Source organism: Diabrotica undecimpunctata, chromosome 8, assembly GCF_040954645.1.
Source record: "Diabrotica undecimpunctata isolate CICGRU chromosome 8, icDiaUnde3, whole genome shotgun sequence".
Taxonomy (NCBI): Eukaryota; Metazoa; Arthropoda; class Insecta; order Coleoptera; family Chrysomelidae; genus Diabrotica; species Diabrotica undecimpunctata.
In genome coordinates this window covers 105,302,439-105,324,577 of record NC_092810.1, presented here as the reverse complement: position 1 = coordinate 105,324,577, position 22,139 = coordinate 105,302,439, and the positions used below count along the sequence as shown (strand labels likewise).

The window sequence follows — 22,139 nt, the reverse complement described above, 5'->3', positions numbered from 1 at the left end:
CTAAGATCATTGTACACTAAGAAAAAAAAATCAAGATTATTCTCATCGAAGAAAAAGGGACAAAGATATTTGCCTATTTAGGGGAAATATTCTTCAGCTAAAGACAAATTTAGAAAAAAGCAAACTAGGTGGGAAACTAAATAACTTACAATACCAAAGAAAAAAAAAATGGCAGAGAACATAGAATTCCAGAGAAACCTATGTATATGGTAGATTTTATGCCAAATAGATGTGGAATTCGTCTTGGGTATAGTTGAGATGAAGTAGACAGATCTAATGGTTATGAAAAGAAATGGTTTGAAAAAAAAATGCGAAAAAAGCTATGCAAGAAGAAGATACTAAATGGCGTACAGAAAATATGTAAATATAATATAGAACAAAAGGTGAAAGAAATAATAAGTTAGACTTACTCACAATCAATTTAATTTAACTAATCGGACGACCGGTTTCGCTTTCTACAATATGCAAAGCATCTTCAGGTCACGATACAAAGTTAAAATGCTGAAAACAATAATCCCATATTAGGGTGTTGTCTAATAAAGATAAAAACATAGGTAGGTGATACAAATTATATAAATTACAGTAATTATGCCAATATTACATGTCTGTGGTTTTATAAATGAATAAAATAATAATAATAAAATGTGTTTAAGCAGACAAGGTAAGACCCACAAATTGGTAACATCGTCTATTAAACTGTAATGAATCAATAAATAAATGAACAACTAAATAAACATTACTTACATGCCGGTACTCTATTAATTGATGGTTGAAAGAACATGGTTCAAACTATCTTGGATTGTTGATTGGAGAACTCAGGTTAACTATTGTAATTGTTTAACAGTAAACTGGGAAGTTCTTGAGGAGACAGATTTAATCCAATGAAGTAGAGATAAGTGGAATGTATTGTTTGTTTTATGAAAGTAATGTTCTATACCATTAATTTATTTAAAGTTATTTAAGTTTATTCTGGAGATATATTTATGAAATATGTGTTATTTATTGAGATTTTATGTTTTGTTCTGTAAGGTGACAGTTGTAAGACAATGAATAGGAATGGATGTATAGATTGTGTGGGTGTGCAATTGTATAAACTTGAAGTTATCAAAATTTCTTTGATAAATTTGTTGCAATAACTGGCAAATTATTGTAAAGTCGAAAGATTTTAAGTTAAAATTAAATTAAGACACTTTTACACACACAGAAACACACAGAAAACACTTTAAAAACGGGGGACGAAACAAACATTTAATTAAAAATAAAAGGAGAGGATTTCCAAAGAACTACATTTCTTATTAGGAGACAATGAGTTTTTTATGTGCTGTTTATCAGATTTTAGAGGTAAACTTGACAAATGTAGGTTAAAGTGTGACAGTTCTTCTTCTATTTTAAATGCTGTAAGTTAAGTTATCCAGTTTATGAGACAAGCTGATATTAATAAAATCTAAATTATTTTAATTTTAGATATCAAAGTTATTTGATGTGTTAATATTGGCATACTTTAACAAACTTTAAATAATTGATTTCAATGTAACAATATAAATAATTGTAATACTTATGCTATGATAACTAACTCAGCTAAGTCAAAGTTGCAGAACAAACTTAAGTGATTATTTGTTAATTAAATTAAAATATTTACATTTGTATTGAAAATGTATAATGTATAACTAAATTACAAACTTTCTTTGAAAATAATTGTTGGTGTGAGTCATCTGTCATGGTGTGTATAAGTATTTTTAAATATTTATTCAAATTCTGATATGTTAATAAGGAACTGAAAATAATAAACAAATAAACCATTGTTGATAAAATTATTTATAAATTAAAGAAAATTAAAGAAATTGACTGAAAATTAAGTATTCAAAGGTTAGTTGGTAATTTTAATATCTGACAGTTGGGACCGGAAATTGGTTATACCAACAGGTAAAAGGTTCTCTATTTAAACCGGTGTAAAGTAAAATTATTCTTATTTCAATTTTCCAATACCATGAAGAGGTATCCTCACACCGACACGAACATTGGTGAGTTTGTACAATAATTTCTGTGACACTTTAACAATTTTAAATTTAAAACAGTTTATAGTTAAAATATAATATTTCTATTAGAAAATGTAGATTTGCTAATTATTAGGATTAACAAAATTCTATTTAATTAATACTGCCAGTCTGAACGAATTTACCATGTTGTGTTGGGAACAATCAAACCACGTGTTAATTTGAAGTTAAATATTTTGTAAAATGGGTGTATGTCGCAACCGGATGGGGTGTAATAATAATTTTGGGTTAAATAAGTTGAGGTACCATACCAGTTCAATACTGATGTTTTATATAGTTTTAGGAAAATGTAGTTTAAAGTAATATGTTAATGAATCCAGTGAACAAAAACTTAATCAATGGGGACCGTATTTTAAACTTTATGTAGAAATTCAAATAATCTGAGGAGTATATCAAATGTATTTGGATGTATATGGGATACTGGAATAAAAAGTTTGACCATGATGTTGAAGTTAATTCCAGAAAATGTGCATGAAGATAATGGATACTGTATGGAAAACCTCATATGGAAGAAGATATTGGGTAATCAATTATATAAGTATATGGATTTTGGTGTGGAAAGCAGAAATGGAGTGAGATCAGGTAAAATTATTAATATTAAGTTTATATCAGTACTGAGTATACTGGTGTGTACTCTAGTTCTAACTGTGCATTTAAAGTTTCAGCTGTGTGATTTTTCAGAGATTTTAATATTTCTAAATGTTCCAGGTTATTGAGTAATAAGCCTTTGTTGCAAGTATGGAGGATTGTGAAATCAGTTTGTGGATCAAAGTTATGGTTTTTATGTCGGATATGTTGGGAGAAGTGTGATTGACCCGATGTTGGCCGTTCTATATATCTAAGATGTTCTTTTAGTCTAATATTGAAGGATCTGAAGGTTCTACCAATATAGCATGCATTGCAGGTATGGCAGCTCAACTTATACACTCCGCTATACTCAAGTGAGTTACGTTTATCCTTGTTATTCAAGAAAGTCAATCCTAAATTAGAGGCAGTTTTAAAAGAGATGTTTATGAAGTCATCAAAGATTTTTGCTATTTTATAAGAAAGATCACCTATGTATGTTAAAGATCTGTAAGGTTTTTGTTCCACCATTTCATTAGAATGTTGTGTATATACTTGGTGTTCTAACATTCTATTAGTCTTTTTATGTAAAATTTTATTCACTAGATTAATGGAATAACCATTATTTATAGCTATTTGTTGAATAATTTTTAATTCTTTATTGAATGATGTTAAAGTTAATGGTAACGATATTAAACGATTAATGTAACTGTAGAATGCTGCCATTTTGTGTTGAATAGGATGGTGTGAGTCAGCTGGTATAACTGTACCAGTATGCGTTGGCTTTCTATAAATATCAAGGATAATCGTGCTATTATTTAATGTTAATGTTAAATCTAAGAAATTTAAGCTATTTGAGTCATCTTGAATCTCCAGTGTAAATTTTATGGTGTGGTGTAATTGATTAAGGTAATCTAAGAAAGAGTGTAGATTATCAAGAGAACCACCCCATACAATAAATGTGTCATCTACGTATCTCGAATAGAACTTGATGTAATTAGTAAAAGGATTGTTATTCAATATTTTGTTAGATTCAAGATCATTCAAAAAGATATCTGCAAGAATTGGGGATAGAGGGGAACCCATTGCTAGTCCATCTGGTTGCACAAATGTCTCGTTATTGAAATTGAAAAAATTCTGGCTCAGGCAAATATTCAAAAGCTCTGCATATTCAATTATTTGATTAGGAGAGTAATTGTTATTCCACAAGTCCATAGTAATTATACTAATGACTTCTTGTGTTGGGATATTTGTAAATAGATTAGTGATATCTAAGGATATCAGTATGTCACCTGTGGAAAACTTTAATGAAGTTAATTTATTGGCTAAACTTAGATTATTATTAACTATATATTCAAATTTATTATTGTATAATGTTTTAAGGAATTGATTTAAATATGTTGCTAAGGCAAATGTTGGAGAGTTCGAAAAAGATACTACAGGTCTGATTGGGATGTCTTCGAAAATGTTTGTTTTATGTATTTTCAATAGCCCATATAATCGGGGAATAATTGATTTGTTTGGTGAAAGTTTCTTTTTGGTGATAGCATCTAGTACTTCATTACTGTCATTAATTAAGGTTTTAACTTTATTGGTAAAAGATTTAATATTGACTGCTTTAGTTATGAACTTATTGTCATCAATGAATTTCAATACTTTTTTAGTGTAATCAGAGGTATTCAAGACAACTACTGTATTACCTTTATCTGCTTTTGTTATTGTTAGATTATTCTCTGTTATTTTTTGATTAATGGATTTTATGACATGTTTGAAGTTGTTATTAGATCTGAAAGCAGCTCTGTGGTTATGAGTATTGTTTGATTTTACCATATCTTTTCTAAATAAAACCTTTAGTTTATCCCTGATTTCTTCTGTGTGGTCATTCGGGACTAATGTTAAGATACTTTCACATTCTGCTCCAAGTAACTCTAGATTTTTTAGGTGTTGTTTTCTAGAATCTAGGGGGGGGTTAAATTTAAATCCCTTTTGGAGCAAGTTGGTCTCATTGGTTGAAAACACTGTTGTTGAGTAGTTAATGAATGGTGTATAAAAGGGGTGTTGTGCAGAGGTTGTTGAGTAATCGCCTGGGTCAGAAGAAAAAGATGTATTTGGACTAGGGGTATGATTGGGTGTCTCGTTCAGACTAGAAGTAGAAAAGGAAGAAGAAAAGTTATTCATTATTTGTTCTGAAAGATTTGAAACATCTATAGAATTATTATAAGAGCTAGGTATATGTGAAGAATTGTGATTAAGATTATTTGATGTTAGGTCATTATTAGTTTGTGTACTTAAAATTCTATTGTTATTGTGTTGGTTAGTTTTGTACTTTAAATTATTGATTTTTGTACTTGATTTTCTGTACTGTCTCCTCCTAAGGTAATCCAATGTACCATGCAGATTGCACATCCACTCATCGAATTCCTGTGGGGTCAATTTTATGTGTAAATTGTCATATGTCGCCTTCAGTTGTAAATCTATGGTGTAAATTGTTTGGTATATTTTCCTAATCTCGTCTCTGATGATGGATCTTCCCAAAATGTTTATCTGTTTTACTGTTGCTGTGGTGAAATTGAATTCTCTAAGTCTACCTTTAACGTAGCTAGGTAATAGATTGAACCTAAGACATTGGTTGTTAAAAAATATCTTTGATTTTTGTAGCATTTTTTTGATGTTAAGTTCTTTGTACCGGTGTAGCAAAAAAGCTAGTCTAGCATTATTCAAATCATGAATGTGTTGCTTGTGTGAGTCCATTTCAAAAGGTGAAAGAAATAATAAGTTAGACTTACTCACAATCAATTTAATTTAACTAATCGGACGACCGGTTTCGCTTTCTACAATATGCAAAGCATCTTCAGGTCACGATACAAAGTTAAAATGCTGAAAACAATAATCCCATATTAGGGTGTTGTCTAATAAAGATAAAAACATAGGTAGGTGATACAAATTATATAAATTACAGTAATTATGCCAATATTACATGTCTGTGGTTTTATAAATGAATAAAATAATAATAATAAAATGTGTTTAAGCAGACAAGGTAAGACCCACAAATTGGTAACATCGTCTATTAAACTGTAATGAATCAATAAATAAATGAACAACTAAATAAACATTACTTACATGCCGGTACTCTATTAATTGATGGTTGAAAGAACATGGTTCAAACTATCTTGGATTGTTGATTGGAGAACTCAGGTTAACTATTGTAATTGTTTAACAGTAAACTGGGAAGTTCTTGAGGAGACAGATTTAATCCAATGAAGTAGAGATAAGTGGAATGTATTGTTTGTTTTATGAAAGTAATGTTCTATACCATTAATTTATTTAAAGTTATTTAAGTTTATTCTGGAGATATATTTATGAAATATGTGTTATTTATTGAGATTTTATGTTTTGTTCTGTAAGGTGACAGTTGTAAGACAATGAATAGGAATGGATGTATAGATTGTGTGGGTGTGCAATTGTATAAACTTGAAGTTATCAAAATTTCTTTGATAAATTTGTTGCAATAACTGGCAAATTATTGTAAAGTCGAAAGATTTTAAGTTAAAATTAAATTAAGACACTTTTACACACACAGAAACACACAGAAAACACTTTAAAAACGGGGGACGAAACAAACATTTAATTAAAAATAAAAGGAGAGGATTTCCAAAGAACTACATTTCTTATTAGGAGACAATGAGTTTTTTATGTGCTGTTTATCAGATTTTAGAGGTAAACTTGACAAATGTAGGTTAAAGTGTGACAGTTCTTCTTCTATTTTAAATGCTGTAAGTTAAGTTATCCAGTTTATGAGACAAGCTGATATTAATAAAATCTAAATTATTTTAATTTTAGATATCAAAGTTATTTGATGTGTTAATATTGGCATACTTTAACAAACTTTAAATAATTGATTTCAATGTAACAATATAAATAATTGTAATACTTATGCTATGATAACTAACTCAGCTAAGTCAAAGTTGCAGAACAAACTTAAGTGATTATTTGTTAATTAAATTAAAATATTTACATTTGTATTGAAAATGTATAATGTATAACTAAATTACAAACTTTCTTTGAAAATAATTGTTGGTGTGAGTCATCTGTCATGGTGTGTATAAGTATTTTTAAATATTTATTCAAATTCTGATATGTTAATAAGGAACTGAAAATAATAAACAAATAAACCATTGTTGATAAAATTATTTATAAATTAAAGAAAATTAAAGAAATTGACTGAAAATTAAGTATTCAAAGGTTAGTTGGTAATTTTAATATCTGACAGTTGGGACCGGAAATTGGTTATACCAACAGGTAAAAGGTTCTCTATTTAAACCGGTGTAAAGTAAAATTATTCTTATTTCAATTTTCCAATACCATGAAGAGGTATCCTCACACCGACACGAACATTGGTGAGTTTGTACAATAATTTCTGTGACACTTTAACAATTTTAAATTTAAAACAGTTTATAGTTAAAATATAATATTTCTATTAGAAAATGTAGATTTGCTAATTATTAGGATTAACAAAATTCTATTTAATTAATACTGCCAGTCTGAACGAATTTACCATGTTGTGTTGGGAACAATCAAACCACGTGTTAATTTGAAGTTAAATATTTTGTAAAATGGGTGTATGTCGCAACCGGATGGGGTGTAATAATAATTTTGGGTTAAATAAGTTGAGGTACCATACCAGTTCAATACTGATGTTTTATATAGTTTTAGGAAAATGTAGTTTAAAGTAATATGTTAATGAATCCAGTGAACAAAAACTTAATCAATGGGGACCGTATTTTAAACTTTATGTAGAAATTCAAATTCAAAATGAATTTCTACATAAAGTTTAAAATACGGTCCCCATTGATTAAGTTTTTGTTCACTGGATTCATTAACATATTACTTTAAACTACATTTTCCTAAAACTATATAAAACATCAGTATTGAACTGGTATGGTACCTCAACTTATTTAACCCAAAATTATTATTACACCCCATCCGGTTGCGACATACACCCATTTTACAAAATATTTAACTTCAAATTAACACGTGGTTTGATTGTTCCCAACACAACATGGTAAATTCGTTCAGACTGGCAGTATTAATTAAATAGAATTTTGTTAATCCTAATAATTAGCAAATCTACATTTTCTAATAGAAATATTATATTTTAACTATAAACTGTTTTAAATTTAAAATTGTTAAAGTGTCACAGAAATTATTGTACAAACTCACCAATGTTCGTGTCGGTGTGAGGATACCTCTTCATGGTATTGGAAAATTGAAATAAGAATAATTTTACTTTACACCGGTTTAAATAGAGAACCTTTTACCTGTTGGTATAACCAATTTCCGGTCCCAACTGTCAGATATTAAAATTACCAACTAACCTTTGAATACTTAATTTTCAGTCAATTTCTTTAATTTTCTTTAATTTATAAATAATTTTATCAACAATGGTTTATTTGTTTATTATTTTCAGTTCCTTATTAACATATCAGAATTTGAATAAATATTTAAAAATACTTATACACACCATGACAGATGACTCACACCAACAATTATTTTCAAAGAAAGTTTGTAATTTAGTTATACATTATACATTTTCAATACAAATGTAAATATTTTAATTTAATTAACAAATAATCACTTAAGTTTGTTCTGCAACTTTGACTTAGCTGAGTTAGTTATCATAGCATAAGTATTACAATTATTTATATTGTTACATTGAAATCAATTATTTAAAGTTTGTTAAAGTATGCCAATATTAACACATCAAATAACTTTGATATCTAAAATTAAAATAATTTAGATTTTATTAATATCAGCTTGTCTCATAAACTGGATAACTTAACTTACAGCATTTAAAATAGAAGAAGAACTGTCACACTTTAACCTACATTTGTCAAGTTTACCTCTAAAATCTGATAAACAGCACATAAAAAACTCATTGTCTCCTAATAAGAAATGTAGTTCTTTGGAAATCCTCTCCTTTTATTTTTAATTAAATGTTTGTTTCGTCCCCCGTTTTTAAAGTGTTTTCTGTGTGTTTCTGTGTGTGTAAAAGTGTCTTAATTTAATTTTAACTTAAAATCTTTCGACTTTACAATAATTTGCCAGTTATTGCAACAAATTTATCAAAGAAATTTTGATAACTTCAAGTTTATACAATTGCACACCCACACAATCTATACATCCATTCCTATTCATTGTCTTACAACTGTCACCTTACAGAACAAAACATAAAATCTCAATAAATAACACATATTTCATAAATATATCTCCAGAATAAACTTAAATAACTTTAAATAAATTAATGGTATAGAACATTACTTTCATAAAACAAACAATACATTCCACTTATCTCTACTTCATTGGATTAAATCTGTCTCCTCAAGAACTTCCCAGTTTACTGTTAAACAATTACAATAGTTAACCTGAGTTCTCCAATCAACAATCCAAGATAGTTTGAACCATGTTCTTTCAACCATCAATTAATAGAGTACCGGCATGTAAGTAATGTTTATTTAGTTGTTCATTTATTTATTGATTCATTACAGTTTAATAGACGATGTTACCAATTTGTGGGTCTTACCTTGTCTGCTTAAACACATTTTATTATTATTATTTTATTCATTTATAAAACCACAGACATGTAATATTGGCATAATTACTGTAATTTATATAATTTGTATCACCTACCTATGTTTTTATCTTTATTAGACAACACCCTAATATGGGATTATTGTTTTCAGCATTTTAACTTTGTATCGTGACCTGAAGATGCTTTGCATATTGTAGAAAGCGAAACCGGTCGTCCGATTAGTTAAATTAAATTGATTGTGAGTAAGTCTAACTTATTATTTCTTTCACCTTTTGAAATGGACTCACACAAGCAACACATTCATGATTTGAATAATGCTAGACTAGCTTTTTTGCTACACCGGTACAAAGAACTTAACATCAAAAAAATGCTACAAAAATCAAAGATATTTTTTAACAACCAATGTCTTAGGTTCAATCTATTACCTAGCTACGTTAAAGGTAGACTTAGAGAATTCAATTTCACCACAGCAACAGTAAAACAGATAAACATTTTGGGAAGATCCATCATCAGAGACGAGATTAGGAAAATATACCAAACAATTTACACCATAGATTTACAACTGAAGGCGACATATGACAATTTACACATAAAATTGACCCCACAGGAATTCGATGAGTGGATGTGCAATCTGCATGGTACATTGGATTACCTTAGGAGGAGACAGTACAGAAAATCAAGTACAAAAATCAATAATTTAAAGTACAAAACTAACCAACACAATAACAATAGAATTTTAAGTACACAAACTAATAATGACCTAACATCAAATAATCTTAATCACAATTCTTCACATATACCTAGCTCTTATAATAATTCTATAGATGTTTCAAATCTTTCAGAACAAATAATGAATAACTTTTCTTCTTCCTTTTCTACTTCTAGTCTGAACGAGACACCCAATCATACCCCTAGTCCAAATACATCTTTTTCTTCTGACCCAGGCGATTACTCAACAACCTCTGCACAACACCCCTTTTATACACCATTCATTAACTACTCAACAACAGTGTTTTCAACCAATGAGACCAACTTGCTCCAAAAGGGATTTAAATTTAACCCCCCCCTAGATTCTAGAAAACAACACCTAAAAAATCTAGAGTTACTTGGAGCAGAATGTGAAAGTATCTTAACATTAGTCCCGAATGACCACACAGAAGAAATCAGGGATAAACTAAAGGTTTTATTTAGAAAAGATATGGTAAAATCAAACAATACTCATAACCACAGAGCTGCTTTCAGATCTAATAACAACTTCAAACATGTCATAAAATCCATTAATCAAAAAATAACAGAGAATAATCTAACAATAACAAAAGCAGATAAAGGTAATACAGTAGTTGTCTTGAATACCTCTGATTACACTAAAAAAGTATTGAAATTCATTGATGACAATAAGTTCATAACTAAAGCAGTCAATATTAAATCTTTTACCAATAAAGTTAAAACCTTAATTAATGACAGTAATGAAGTACTAGATGCTATCACCAAAAAGAAACTTTCACCAAACAAATCAATTATTCCCCGATTATATGGGCTATTGAAAATACATAAAACAAACATTTTCGAAGACATCCCAATCAGACCTGTAGTATCTTTTTCGAACTCTCCAACATTTGCCTTAGCAACATATTTAAATCAATTCCTTAAAACATTATACAATAATAAATTTGAATATATAGTTAATAATAATCTAAGTTTAGCCAATAAATTAACTTCATTAAAGTTTTCCACAGGTGACATACTGATATCCTTAGATATCACTAATCTATTTACAAATATCCCAACACAAGAAGTCATTAGTATAATTACTATGGACTTGTGGAATAACAATTACTCTCCTAATCAAATAATTGAATATGCAGAGCTTTTGAATATTTGCCTGAGCCAGAATTTTTTCAATTTCAATAACGAGACATTTGTGCAACCAGATGGACTAGCAATGGGTTCCCCTCTATCCCCAATTCTTGCAGATATCTTTTTGAATGATCTTGAATCTAACAAAATATTGAATAACAATCCTTTTACTAATTACATCAAGTTCTATTCGAGATACGTAGATGACACATTTATTGTATGGGGTGGTTCTCTTGATAATCTACACTCTTTCTTAGATTACCTTAATCAATTACACCACACCATAAAATTTACACTGGAGATTCAAGATGACTCAAATAGCTTAAATTTCTTAGATTTAACATTAACATTAAATAATAGCACGATTATCCTTGATATTTATAGAAAGCCAACGCATACTGGTACAGTTATACCAGCTGACTCACACCATCCTATTCAACACAAAATGGCAGCATTCTACAGTTACATTAATCGTTTAATATCGTTACCATTAACTTTAACATCATTCAATAAAGAATTAAAAATTATTCAACAAATAGCTATAAATAATGGTTATTCCATTAATCTAGTGAATAAAATTTTACATAAAAAGACTAATAGAATGTTAGAACACCAAGTATATACACAACATTCTAATGAAATGGTGGAACAAAAACCTTACAGATCTTTAACATACATAGGTGATCTTTCTTATAAAATAGCAAAAATCTTTGATGACTTCATAAACATCTCTTTTAAAACTGCCTCTAATTTAGGATTGACTTTCTTGAATAACAAGGATAAACGTAACTCACTTGAGTATAGCGGAGTGTATAAGTTGAGCTGCCATACCTGCAATGCATGCTATATTGGTAGAACCTTCAGATCCTTCAATATTAGACTAAAAGAACATCTTAGATATATAGAACGGCCAACATCGGGTCAATCACACTTCTCCCAACATATCCGACATAAAAACCATAACTTTGATCCACAAACTGATTTCACAATCCTCCATACTTGCAACAAAGGCTTATTACTCAATAACCTGGAACATTTAGAAATATTAAAATCTCTGAAAAATCACACAGCTGAAACTTTAAATGCACAGTTAGAACTAGAGTACACACCAGTATACTCAGTACTGATATAAACTTAATATTAATAATTTTACCTGATCTCACTCCATTTCTGCTTTCCACACCAAAATCCATATACTTATATAATTGATTACCCAATATCTTCTTCCATATGAGGTTTTCCATACAGTATCCATTATCTTCATGCACATTTTCTGGAATTAACTTCAACATCATGGTCAAACTTTTTATTCCAGTATCCCATATACATCCAAATACATTTGATATACTCCTCAGATTATTTGAATTTCTACATAAAGTTTAAAATACGGTCCCCATTGATTAAGTTTTTGTTCACTGGATTCATTAACATATTACTTTAAACTACATTTTCCTAAAACTATATAAAACATCAGTATTGAACTGGTATGGTACCTCAACTTATTTAACCCAAAATTATTATTACACCCCATCCGGTTGCGACATACACCCATTTTACAAAATATTTAACTTCAAATTAACACGTGGTTTGATTGTTCCCAACACAACATGGTAAATTCGTTCAGACTGGCAGTATTAATTAAATAGAATTTTGTTAATCCTAATAATTAGCAAATCTACATTTTCTAATAGAAATATTATATTTTAACTATAAACTGTTTTAAATTTAAAATTGTTAAAGTGTCACAGAAATTATTGTACAAACTCACCAATGTTCGTGTCGGTGTGAGGATACCTCTTCATGGTATTGGAAAATTGAAATAAGAATAATTTTACTTTACACCGGTTTAAATAGAGAACCTTTTACCTGTTGGTATAACCAATTTCCGGTCCCAACTGTCAGATATTAAAATTACCAACTAACCTTTGAATACTTAATTTTCAGTCAATTTCTTTAATTTTCTTTAATTTATAAATAATTTTATCAACAATGGTTTATTTGTTTATTATTTTCAGTTCCTTATTAACATATCAGAATTTGAATAAATATTTAAAAATACTTATACACACCATGACAGATGACTCACACCAACAATTATTTTCAAAGAAAGTTTGTAATTTAGTTATACATTATACATTTTCAATACAAATGTAAATATTTTAATTTAATTAACAAATAATCACTTAAGTTTGTTCTGCAACTTTGACTTAGCTGAGTTAGTTATCATAGCATAAGTATTACAATTATTTATATTGTTACATTGAAATCAATTATTTAAAGTTTGTTAAAGTATGCCAATATTAACACATCAAATAACTTTGATATCTAAAATTAAAATAATTTAGATTTTATTAATATCAGCTTGTCTCATAAACTGGATAACTTAACTTACAGCATTTAAAATAGAAGAAGAACTGTCACACTTTAACCTACATTTGTCAAGTTTACCTCTAAAATCTGATAAACAGCACATAAAAAACTCATTGTCTCCTAATAAGAAATGTAGTTCTTTGGAAATCCTCTCCTTTTATTTTTAATTAAATGTTTGTTTCGTCCCCCGTTTTTAAAGTGTTTTCTGTGTGTTTCTGTGTGTGTAAAAGTGTCTTAATTTAATTTTAACTTAAAATCTTTCGACTTTACAATAATTTGCCAGTTATTGCAACAAATTTATCAAAGAAATTTTGATAACTTCAAGTTTATACAATTGCACACCCACACAATCTATACATCCATTCCTATTCATTGTCTTACAACTGTCACCTTACAGAACAAAACATAAAATCTCAATAAATAACACATATTTCATAAATATATCTCCAGAATAAACTTAAATAACTTTAAATAAATTAATGGTATAGAACATTACTTTCATAAAACAAACAATACATTCCACTTATCTCTACTTCATTGGATTAAATCTGTCTCCTCAAGAACTTCCCAGTTTACTGTTAAACAATTACAATAGTTAACCTGAGTTCTCCAATCAACAATCCAAGATAGTTTGAACCATGTTCTTTCAACCATCAATTAATAGAGTACCGGCATGTAAGTAATGTTTATTTAGTTGTTCATTTATTTATTGATTCATTACAGTTTAATAGACGATGTTACCAATTTGTGGGTCTTACCTTGTCTGCTTAAACACATTTTATTATTATTATTTTATTCATTTATAAAACCACAGACATGTAATATTGGCATAATTACTGTAATTTATATAATTTGTATCACCTACCTATGTTTTTATCTTTATTAGACAACACCCTAATATGGGATTATTGTTTTCAGCATTTTAACTTTGTATCGTGACCTGAAGATGCTTTGCATATTGTAGAAAGCGAAACCGGTCGTCCGATTAGTTAAATTAAATTGATTGTGAGTAAGTCTAACTTATTATTTCTTTCACCTTTTGAAATGGACTCACACAAGCAACACATTCATGATTTTATAATATAGAACAGTATACAGTGTAAGAAAAAACACGGGACAAAACGCAAAACGAAGTGTGTGGTTTTGGTTAGAACGATATTTCTAATTCTTGTTTTCAGTTGTCTATAATTTTTGAATAGGTAATAAAACGAATATATATCATATATATATATATATATATATATATATATATATATATATATATATATATATATATAAATATATATATATATATATATATATATATATATATATATATATATATATATATATATATATATATATGGAGGTGTATTGTACATTTTTACTGTAAAACAATTACTTGTTTGTCCAGAAAAGTTCAGTATGGATAGTTCAATGGATAGATGAGTTAGTGGATACTTGGCTAGTTTTGAGGAGCAATTATGTTACAGAACGTGTACCTTTCCTTAGCTATTATTTTTTCTATTATTTGAAAATGTCGTAGAATGCTCGTTTTGAGGTCCCTGCTTTTACTGTTAAATTTTTTTATATATTTTTCGTTTGCTCTTCGTGGTGTCGCATTTACCTCTATTGGTTATTTTTGATATTCTAATCGTTTCACATTTTACTTCAGTGTTCAGCATAAAATCTTCTGTTCCTAAATAAAAGACTCAGTATATAATTTGTCTTAGCAGTATTTTTATTAACGTACAACTTTTTTGCTTATTGCGTCATTATTTATTGCACACTTTTTTACTTTTACATATTCTTTTTTGTTTCTTTTGGAACACTTTAGCTTCGCAAAAAGGAGTATAGTTTGAATATTAAGTAATAATTAATAAACGTATAATTGAAAAATTAGTAAAACAACAGAAAAGAATACTTACCCGACGGTAACATCAAAAATGTTACTGCCGACTGATGACGAGACAGCCATATCACCGAAACCTTTCCTGGCCACGATGACGGAGGTGATGAGATCCGGAATGGAGGTACCGGCTGCCAAAAATGTCAACCCCATTACCTCCGGTGGTATCTGTACAGTGTCTCCCACCATATTGGCCCACCAAACCATCAAATATGAGTACGCTGCTATCCATAATATGCTCCCGATGAACGTTACGGGGAAATACTTCTTGCCTAAACCAAGAAAAATAGAATTAGTTTTCAATCGTTTGGAAATTATTTAAATATGTATAAGGTGTATAAGTTTATTAAAATGTGTAACTTAAAAGTTTAGTGTAGGTGTTCAGCTCATTACCTCTGTTGAATTGCCAAATATTTTACCTTTCTACCTATACTTAGTGGTCTATCCTTTCTGTCTGTAAGACCTTGAATGACACCTAGGTGCTAAAAGTAATCCTAGTACCTCTCCTATTGTAGTTATTTTAATTTCCAGAATAGTAGTGTAGTTAGTTTAGTTAGACTAGGTTAAGTAAGGTGAACGTTATTACATGTTTGCTGCTGACTGGATGGGCACTTAAGGCGGATTGCCAAAAAAACTAAATTTAATAAAAAAATTGTAGATTTCTACATCGCTTTCACAGTTACGCTGTTCATATTGTGAAATATTATTGCCATCGGTATCATCGACATTTATTACATTTTTTTTTCATTGGTCTGTGAAATAGTATTACACTATATTGATTAGAAAAGGATCTACCATTAATAATTCAGAATTGAAATATATTAGAAAGAAATTCTGAAAAATGTCAACTTTTAACTTAAGGGGGACACTTTTTAGCGCTAATGTTATAAACATCAGTTTCTCCCCCTCCCTACTGGAGATATCCTTTAATTTTTTTTAAATTACGTTAGATATCAAATCGTACCTTATTTAAAATGCCTGCTAAAGTTGTATTTAATCATAGATTTGTGCCTTTGACACCAACCTCAATTGTTATTTAACCGTTGTTTATGATTGGTTTCCTTTAAACTTTTTGTATGCCCGGTATTATGAGATCACAGAAAAATTCTTTAGAGTATTTTAAAAAACTTACAAATAATGTAAAAAGATAAATGTTTATAAGAAATATCATATAATAATAACCATTAACATTCAGGCAATAATAAAATCTATTGTCAAGTATTAGGAACGAAATAAACTGTATAATGCATCAACAACAAGATACGAATCGCTTTATTTTATTCAAAAATTTGTTAAAAAACCAAACACAATATACAACATAAAATTCAAATTCATTAATTTGTTAAATTAATATTAGTTACATTCGTTTACTTAATTAATTAAATAGTCCTTTCATTTTCTATTAAGTTCGTTCCCAATACTTGACATTATTGCCGGCCTTGAGATAACTCAATTTCAATATCATTTATTGGCACCAATATCTTTGGATAGCTCTCTTAACTATTCTAAAAGTAATTTTAACAGTAGAAACTCTTAATAAACCTTTGGGACCCAGATGTAGCTCAGAAATAAGTCCCATTCTTCAATTCAGAGGTGGATTATTCTCTTTATACAACCAACGAATCTACCTTGATACAATTGATAGCTTCGCGCCATTTTGATCTTTGCTGAAGCGACAACAGGTATTCTTTTGACTACCTATTTCATAATGGTTGGCTTCATTTCTGTAGCAACTGATATTGGGTGAGTCTCTTATCGGGTAAATTAGTGATACAGAATTCTGATGTGGAGGTGCAATTATCTTCAATAAGAAAATGCCCTGGAGATAATGCCTGAAAATCATCTGGATCATCCGAAAGAGGGACTAATAGACGTAAGTTTATTATTGCTTTTATTACGTTAAATAATAATTGCCTACTATTCTTACGAGATGAAATTTGGCCCACTTCGTCGCGGTCTCTTATAAAAACCATGTATAAGGTTTTATAGTTTGTTCTTCATCTGCTTTCTTGGGCATAAGACCTTACAGCTAGCTAAAATTGGTTGTCGATCAAGTAAACCAGTATCTTCTCAAATTTTACTTAAAGACTTTTATGTTGATGACTTTAGAAGAGAAGAATAATTTTGTTCAATCTTAAGCATTAAGGCAAAGGTTTTTTTGTCGGTTATTTGATAGTTTATGTTAAATTGTGATCTTCTAAAAGTATCTTTTAGAATTCGGTTATTATTTACTACATATTTTCTCAAATTGAATCCATAACTGCTTAAGATTGACACATTTCATCATCATCACGTAGAGTTACAACCCTGGGTGGGTCTTGGCTGACTGTACAACTTTTTTAAATTTGTTCGGTCTTCCATCAACCTAGGGTCAAATAGAATGTTTAATTTCCGGAGATCTTCTTGGATGTTATCTCTCCATCGCATTCTGGGACGTTCGAGTGGTCTTTTGCCTGTGGGAATCTCCTCCTATACCAGTTTTACAAGTCTCTCGTTATGCAGTCTGTGCACGTGGCCTGCCCATCTTAGTCGCTGTGATTTAATTTCTTGGACAATATCGGCGTCACTGTAGAGTGCTTTTAATTCGATATTGGTTTTGTTCTTATACTGGTTTGTGGTGATGTCATGGTGAGGTCCGAAAATTTTCCGGAGATCTGCTTGGATGTTATCTCTCCATCGCATTCTGGGACGTTCGAGTGGTCTTTTGCCTGTGAGAATCTCCTCCTATACCAGTTTTACAAGTCTCTCGTTATGCAGTCTGTGCACGTGGCCTGCCCATCTTAGTCGCTGTGATTTAATTTCTTGGACAATATCGGCGTCACTGTATTGGTTCTGTTCTTATACTGGTTTGTGGTGATGTCATGGTGAGGTCCGAAAATTTTTCTAAGTATTTTTCGTTCAAGGCGTCTGAGCTTTTCATCGTTTGCTTTGGTCATGGTCCACGTTTCGCATTCGTATGTTATTACAGGTCTGACGATGGATTTATAGATTTTTATCTTTGAACTTCTTGTAAGATTTTTTGATTTTATGAGCTTATCCAGTGCGAATAGACAGCGGTTTGCAGATTGGATTCTGTCTTTTATTTTTTCAGTAACACCGTTGTCAGCTGTGATTACGGCCCCCAGATACTTAAAACGTTGTACTCTTTTAAAATTGAAGGTGTTGACCGTCACATTTTGTCCTATTCTGTCTCTTCGTGTCGTTCTATTTATACACATATATTTCGTCTTCTCTTCATTAATCTTCAGCCCTACTTCACTTGTTGCTCTTTCCAGCTTGTTAAAAATGTCTTTCGTGGATAGGATGGAGTCTCCAACGAGATCTATGTCATCTGCATATAAGAGTAATAGCTTGGGACCTAAAACCGATAGCAATTCTGTTTTTATTTCGGCCGACCTCATGGCTTTCTCTAATACAAGGTTAAAAAGTAGTGGAGATAACGCATCACACTGTTTGAGTACAATGTTGAATTAAAAGCTGCCAGACAGTTTATTATTTACACGTACTTTAGATATTTCACCCTCCATACAGACTTTGGTCATCCGAATGAGTTTCTTTGGCATTGAGAACTCCACCATGGCATTCCATACTTGGCTTCTTTCTATGCTATCATATTGACACATTTCTTCTCTTATAATTTTATCCAATAATTAAGTTATCGCCATAAAAGTCTTTAAGTATAATTTGAGAAGATAGTGGATTACTTAATTGATAATCGATTACAGCTCGCTGTAAAATTCTTATGGACAGGACGACAGATGAAGAACAACCTATAAAACATTATACTAATATCAGTGTAGAACAGATATTTCACATTGCAAAAGATAGATAAGAACTTAAAGAAGTAGCGAAAGCTCACCATAATTAGTTTGTACATATTTGCTTTTTTAAAAATTAATGGGGAAGGGGACTGGCTAAACAGGAAAAATTGGAGAAAACGGTTGAGTGAAGGAATACAGTGAAAACTGTGGAAATCCCTGTATATATATATATATATATATATATATATATATATATATATATATATATATATAAAAAAATTAATGTCAAAGTAAAATGTTCTGTAAAAAGTGTAAGTAAAATAAAATTACTTACCCCTGGGGGACCTCGTATCGGGCAAAGTAAGCCACAATGGGAAGACTATTGGAGCTAAGAGCACATATGTTATTCTTTTGCGGAACCCCGAAGGCCAACTGACGTCCATAGCTTCCGGAGGTTCATCGCCACCATCTTCTCCGACCTGTAGACAAACTACGGCTTGTGAGGTCAGAGACTTACGCGCGCGCACTGACGACATGCGTCGCTAGAAACAGAAACAAGAATAGGGTTATATAAACGAAATATTGTTACATAAAGTTTAAAGTTGTAAGAAAGAAGAAAAGATTTTCATATTAACAAAACAAACCTTATTATTTCCTAAAAAAATATTTTGTAGTTCTGATCCGCAAAAGATTAACATAATTTATTTACAACTAAAACAATAAATATTGTAAGGACATTTTTCTTTCTAGTTACGTAGTACGCGACATTTAGCGGATATTTTAAGGTTTTATTGATTCTAAATGCCGTGCTCGAAATTGATCGAATTGTTCATTAAAATAATCTTCTAAAAATTTATATTTTTGCAGTTAAAATACCTTTTCCGAGACCTGACGATGCATAGCAAATTATAGTATGCGAAAGTTTATTAACTTACTTCTTTTTACCTAATTAAATTCATCGTTTCTACTTTATCTCAAGTAAATTCAAGTAATTTCATCAAAACTGTACACAAACAGCATAGACTTTGTTTGTTCATTTAATGCAGACACAAAACTCGGGGCCATAATATCACCACGAGATGTGTCATATATTAATATGATTTTAATGATCCTGATTATCGGTATAAGGTAACAACTATCATCACCTTCGATTTAAAAAAAAGCTGCTGGTCTTCTTTTCCGAAAATAACTATATCATGCTATTAAAACTAAGTAGTTTTCATCCTATCATCATCTTCTTAGTGTGCTATATTCCTGTTGACTGTCGCAAGTTTCATAAATAGAAGAGTTTCTTCCGCGTTATGTATTTTTTCATTCAGTTTTACCGTTGGGAATTAGCCGAAGGAACTCACATCTTGGTCCTCTAATTATATGTTTAAGATATTCTAGTTTCCGTCTCATAATGATATTTAATAAAGTGTGTTAATGTCCTTTTCTGCAAAAAACTTCCATCGTTCTGCTGGTCCATAATATTTATAGTATTCTTCCATACAGCCATAGTTTTAAAATGCATTTTAAATTCATGGTATCGACAATTAAAGTCCACGTTTCACATTAATATAAAAGTGCAGACCATACAAAGCATCTTGCAAACTTTTCATGAATTTCGAAATTTAAAAATTGAAAAATAAGGGATAATTTTAAGTGATCCAACATCCAAGGTATTTGAATTGTTTACACTTTCCAGTGATTGTTGTTTTAATACCAGTTAGATTGGGCCGATATCCTCTTTACAGGTGACTATATATTTAGTTTTAAATATGTTTATCGACAGTCCTCAATTTCTGCATTATTATGTTAACTCTATTGATTAGTTTCTGCAAGTCGTCGATGTTTTCAGCTAAAATTACAATATCGTCGGCGAATCGTATATGTTAATTATTTATTCTCCAATTCCTTTTGGATCTTTAAAGCCTACCGAAATATATTCTCAGAATATACATTACAGAGAGTAGGATAGAGTATACAACCCTGTCTAATGCCTCGTTCAGTACTGATTGGCTCTGATTTCCTGTTGTTTTTTGTACTAATATTGGTTTTTGTTCAAAAAATTTGATGTCTTTTTCATCTAGATGGATGCTCTGTAAGACGGTAATTAATTTGGTATGCTGTACGTGGTTAGATGCTTTTTAAAATAAATAAAGCATGTGTATTCGGGTTTTCTTATTTTCCAACAATGTTAAACAAATGTTTATACAGAAAAAGTGCTTTTCTAGTTCCAAGGCATCTCCTGAATTTAAACTACACTTGAACAGTTACTTCCCACATTTAATGTTAATTCTGTTTAGAAGGATATGCAAAAGTATTTTACTAACATGGCTCATCAATACTGAGTCTACAATCGTTACATTTGTCAACTTTTGGTTTGTTCTGCTTCTTACGCTGCCTTTAGTTTGTTCCAGATGCTGGATATCAGCAAGGCTATGTAAACTTTGCTTGCAAATATTCGGAATAATTTGATTGTAAACGTATTGAATCACTATTTTAGGTTTCTTTTCCTTTATTCTCTCTTCCTTAATACTGTTTTCCGAAGCATACGTTGCAACAAGGTTGCTGTTACTTTCAAGTTGGTTTCTTAGGCAGAGGAATAAAGATCTATTTTAACCAGTCCTTTGGAACTTTACTGGTATCATATATTTGATTATACAGTACAGTCAGTTTGTTTATACTGTAATTTGACACTGTCATTCACTCTATATTTGATCTGGTCTATTGGCTTGTTGTTGACTTGGCTTATGGCTTTTTCGACTTTACCGTTCCACTCTTATAAACATCATCTGGATTTATGCACCAATTAATGGCACAAAGATATTTTGGACGCTGTTTCATTTGCCTTCAGGGAATCTAAAAACTTACAACGAAAGATGCTAATTTCAGTGAAATATTTCAATGAAGAGGTATGATTCGTATTCGATGAAAATAGTCCAGGAAGGCTATCCTAACTTTAATTGCAACTATTCGGAATGTTGCGATTCTAGAAGTATTGAAGTACTTTCTCAGGTTTTGAAACCAAGCTATTATTCTTTTCCTTGATCCTCTCTTTTCAAATATTTTGC

At 30.1% G+C, this 22,139-nt stretch overlaps 1 protein-coding gene across 1 annotated transcript in view; it reads right to left on the bottom strand.

Moving 5' to 3' along the window:
• LOC140447813 (sodium/potassium/calcium exchanger Nckx30C-like) overlaps window positions 1-22,139 on the bottom strand; it is a 380,564-nt gene that overhangs the window by 10,303 nt on the left and 348,122 nt on the right. Inside the window, exons 4-5 of the mRNA XM_072540686.1 lie at window positions 19,418-19,625; window positions 15,342-15,594 (exon numbers count right to left, since the gene is read on the bottom strand). Coding sequence (XP_072396787.1) covers window positions 15,342-15,594; window positions 19,418-19,625 — 461 coding nt within the window. The remainder of the gene's footprint in view (window positions 1-15,341; window positions 15,595-19,417; window positions 19,626-22,139) is intronic.